This window comes from Loa loa, assembly GCF_000183805.2.
Source record: "Loa loa unplaced genomic scaffold supercont3.97, whole genome shotgun sequence".
In the NCBI taxonomy this organism is placed as follows: Eukaryota; Metazoa; Nematoda; class Chromadorea; order Rhabditida; family Onchocercidae; genus Loa; species Loa loa.
Genome location: NW_018108277.1, coordinates 19774 through 23889, shown reverse-complemented (window position 1 = coordinate 23889; position 4116 = coordinate 19774). Strand labels below are relative to the sequence as shown.

The following is a 4116-nucleotide window of genomic DNA, read 5'->3' as shown; positions in this document are numbered from 1 at the left end:
CCTATTGCAAAGAAAAATATCACTACAGTGTTATTTGCGTAAGAAAATGTATCATTATTGTCTTTATTTGTATAAGAAAAAATATCACTACAGTGTTATTTGCATATAAAATGCATCACTATTGTCCTATTTGCAAAGAAAAAATATCACTACAGTGTTATTTGCGTAGAAAATGTATCATTATTGTCTTATTTACATAGAAAAAATATCACTACAGTGTTATTTGCATATAAAATGTACCATTATTGTCCTATTTGCAAAGAAAAAATATCAATATTACACTATTTAAATTAAAAAATGTCTTTATTGCATTATTTGCATTAAAAAACATGATAATTATATTATCTGCGTAAAAGAACTGTCATTATTATACCGTTTCCACAAAAAAAAGAAAAAAAAATTGTTATTGTATTATTTGTATAGGAAAAAAAGAAAGGAATGACTCATAAAATACTTTGAGAGAATGAATTTGTTGAGTTTTTAAATTAATTGGATCAGGTAAGTGTATCATTATTGTGCTATTTGCATTATTTGCAAAAGTATTCGACCAAAAAAACCATTCGAATATATTAGCATTATTGTAAAGATCATGATGTGATTCGATTATTGATCCGGTATTATTAATTATTGAACAATTATCAATATGATAACCAATCTATAAGAATAATGATTAAATTAATATGCAAATGATAACAGTTAAACTAATCATTTAGTTCATTTGATCTGCAAAAAAAAAAATGCAAGTTTAAAAATTTATTTATTTTCAATATGCAATAAGTTTCAGTATAAATGCTTTAATAATTAAATTAACACATATTTAATTTAATAATTTTTTTAAAAGAATATTAATTTTACTTATTTATTTTAAATGATCTTTTATATGCTCCTTATCTTATTAATTTAATGATTTGCTTTTTAAAATATTACATTTACTAAATCTTTTCCCAGTAGATTTTTTAAGATTTAAAAACTTTTAAATTTAGACATTATACTAAGATGCTCTTATTTTCACCATCTTTACTAAATGAATGATTGGAATAAACTTTTAGTTAGTGTATAGCTAATTCAGTAAGCAATTAATTAATTAGTTGATCAATTAATTAGACGTAGCATATTTTGTGCAATCTTTCTTTTCTTTTTTAAAATATTTCAAATTTCAATATGTAAGCATACCGTTGCAATAGGTGTATTGTTATTAAAAATGGTATGTTGTGATGAATGAATCCATATGATAGCTTCTCTATTATTGATAAAATCAACTTTTTGAAACCAAAGCTTTTCATTAGCTAAACGATTTAACAAATGATCATTTTTAATTGTCCAATTTGAATAATGAATTGATGATATAGCATATTGGTTATTGATTATTTGTGATTGATACACATGCACATATCGATTCAAATATTCTTGAGCTGTAAAAAAAGGTGGAAAAATTTATAATTTAAAAAATATAAAAATTAGAAATATTAGTTCAAATTAAAATCAGTGTCATTTTTAAATTTTTTATTAAATATGATTGACGATTTTTGAATATTCAATAGAAAAAAAAAAAAAAAAGGTAAAGCTACTGATATCTGAGTTATAATTGGAATATTGAAAAAAAAAATGTATAATCAGATAATTTTTCGAATTTTTTTATTTTAAAAATATTCAAATTAATTTGTAAAATTTAACTTACCATCGAGGAAAAGTACTAGAATAATCACCGATGGTTTCCCGTATGTTCGCGTATATTTTAATTGTAACGTATTTGAAACTGATATAATAGGAAAATGGATAAGATCATTGCGTACGCTCCATATTTTTTACCAATACTATCAATTAGATGAATATCTTCATCACTTTCCCAATTAACTCGATTAATAACCTGTTATAAATATTAATTAATGAATACTAATTATCTATGCAAAAAAAAGAAATTTGCCTAACAATTTTACAAGTTTTGTCACGCTTATGTCATAATTACTAATCATTTACAAAAAATTTTTAATAAAAAATTATTCATATTTTTAATTATTTAAAAAGAAAAAATATGAAGAAAAAAGTTATATTATGTGATGTTTCATGCATTTTTTTCCTGTTCTGCGTTAATATTTGTATGATAAATGATTAAATGATATTATCAATTATCAATTAATTCATTTATTAATTTAATGATTATATGTAATGGAATTATCATTGACGTTTCGAGATTTCGGACATGAACGTTAATTACATTATTTTTTTTCACTGCTTTTAATCCATAGTAATTAAGTATTGTTAAGGGAAACGAAAAAAAATTAAAGAAAAAAGTGATAAAGCATAAATTATCACAACCTTATCGGAGATGATAATTATTTAATTGTTTGAAATGAATGACTTACTTGTATAGCTAATCTTGAATTTAAACCATATTCATGACCACTTGCAAATAATGACATCTCATAGATACATGGATCAAGAAGTGCTGGAAGGAAAAAAAACGTAATAAAACAATTTTTTTTTAAATAAAATTTCAATTAGTGTCAAAATTTATTATAATCGTAAAAGAGAGAAAGAGAGAGAAGAGAAAAGAGTAAATAAAAATTTATTTCATTTATTTAAAAAATTTTTGTTTTCATAAAATTAAAAAAAGAGAAAATAATTTTTAAAAATACTCTGTAAAAAAAATTGTATTAAATATCAAATCTTTTTTTTCTCTCACAAAATACTCGCAAAATATTAAATTGCTATAACACTAAGTTTTAAACTTGTTTTTTGAGTAGAATTTAATTTTTTATTATTAACAGTAATATTTCATTCAACTAATTGTAAATAATTCAAATTTCACTTAAATTATAACAAAATTTTGAAAAATTGCTAATTAATTTTTAGTTAAAGTTAGAAATGAAAGTTTTTCCTTTTTTTGAAATAAAAAACAAAGAAATAAAAATAAAAAGAATTAACCAAGTGGACAATCCGATGTCGCTTTTGCAACTAAAAATTTTCGTTGATTAAGATGTGATTCATAAACCATTAATTTATCAATATTAGTATTTGGTATTATAAAAACATTATTAGCTTCCATTTCTGGTTGCTCTCGACGTTCCAACCATGTTATAATATCATACTGTAAATCATTTGTTATTAATGGATTATATCGAAAACCAGATTGTCCATTTCCAATTAGAGATACCTAAAATGGAGAAATCTTATTTTTTTTAAAATATACTATGGAAAAATACTAATTATTATACTAATCGAATTATTACTTATAACCAAAAAACAAGAAAAAGTAAACAAATGGGAAAAATCAAAAAAATTCATGTAAAATCAAAAAATACTTATAGTAAATCGATTAATAGCAAATTAATGGCATATCATTTCGATCTGTTAACTTCAAAAATTTTAAACTAAACTTTCTAAATGTTTATGTTAGCTGATTTAGGCATAATTTGGATGTTTAAAGCGATTTCAATTTTTAATAAATTTTGCAAACTTTTTGAATTGTAATTCCTTGTGAACGTGTTTTAAATCCATGACGACGATTATTTTCAAATTGACTCATTCGAATTGCTGGCTTTCTTGTCAAATCATTGTATACGATATCAATACCATTCCAAAAATTATCTCGAATATATAAATTATGAAATGTATGACAATTCCAATCAATTTGTAATGCTGGACTAAATTTCGATAAGCGAAAATCGAAAAGACCCGCTTTTTCAATAATCCATTTTTCCATGGAACTTTGACCGGTAATTAACGGTGGATTTGCAAGGAAAGAATATCGAACACCACTCCAACGTGGTTCCATACATCGCAATCCTGCAAAAAATTACCAATCAACATTTGTTTTTCTTTTTTCCGTACTAATTATAATAGTAATGGCAATAACTATAGTAATAGTGATGGTGGAGATAAAAATAACGACAACGATGAGACAGAGATAAATAGTAAATTAATTGCACAAAAACCAATAAAAAAAGTGAAATACTTTTTAAAAAAAAAGTTAAAGTTAATAATAATTATGGTAGTGATGGCAACAGTAATAATAATAATAATAATAATGGTAATAATAATAATAATAATAATAATAATAATAATAATAATAATAATAATAATAATAATAATAATAATAATAACAATAATAATAAT

General features: G+C 22.5%; 1 protein-coding gene across 1 annotated transcript in view; it reads right to left on the bottom strand.

The window, feature by feature from the left end:
• Window positions 1-403: 403 nt before the first annotated feature.
• Window positions 404-4116, bottom strand: part of LOAG_17578 (hypothetical protein) — a gene marked incomplete at both ends in the record, with an annotated part of 16949 nt that continues 13236 nt past the window's right edge. The window contains 7 exons of the mRNA XM_020450238.1: window positions 404-655; window positions 1174-1412; window positions 1679-1756; window positions 1810-1867; window positions 2364-2446; window positions 2926-3154; window positions 3458-3786. Of these exons, the coding sequence (XP_020306104.1) occupies window positions 404-655; window positions 1174-1412; window positions 1679-1756; window positions 1810-1867; window positions 2364-2446; window positions 2926-3154; window positions 3458-3786 (1268 nt within the window). The remainder of the gene's footprint in view (window positions 656-1173; window positions 1413-1678; window positions 1757-1809; window positions 1868-2363; window positions 2447-2925; window positions 3155-3457; window positions 3787-4116) is intronic.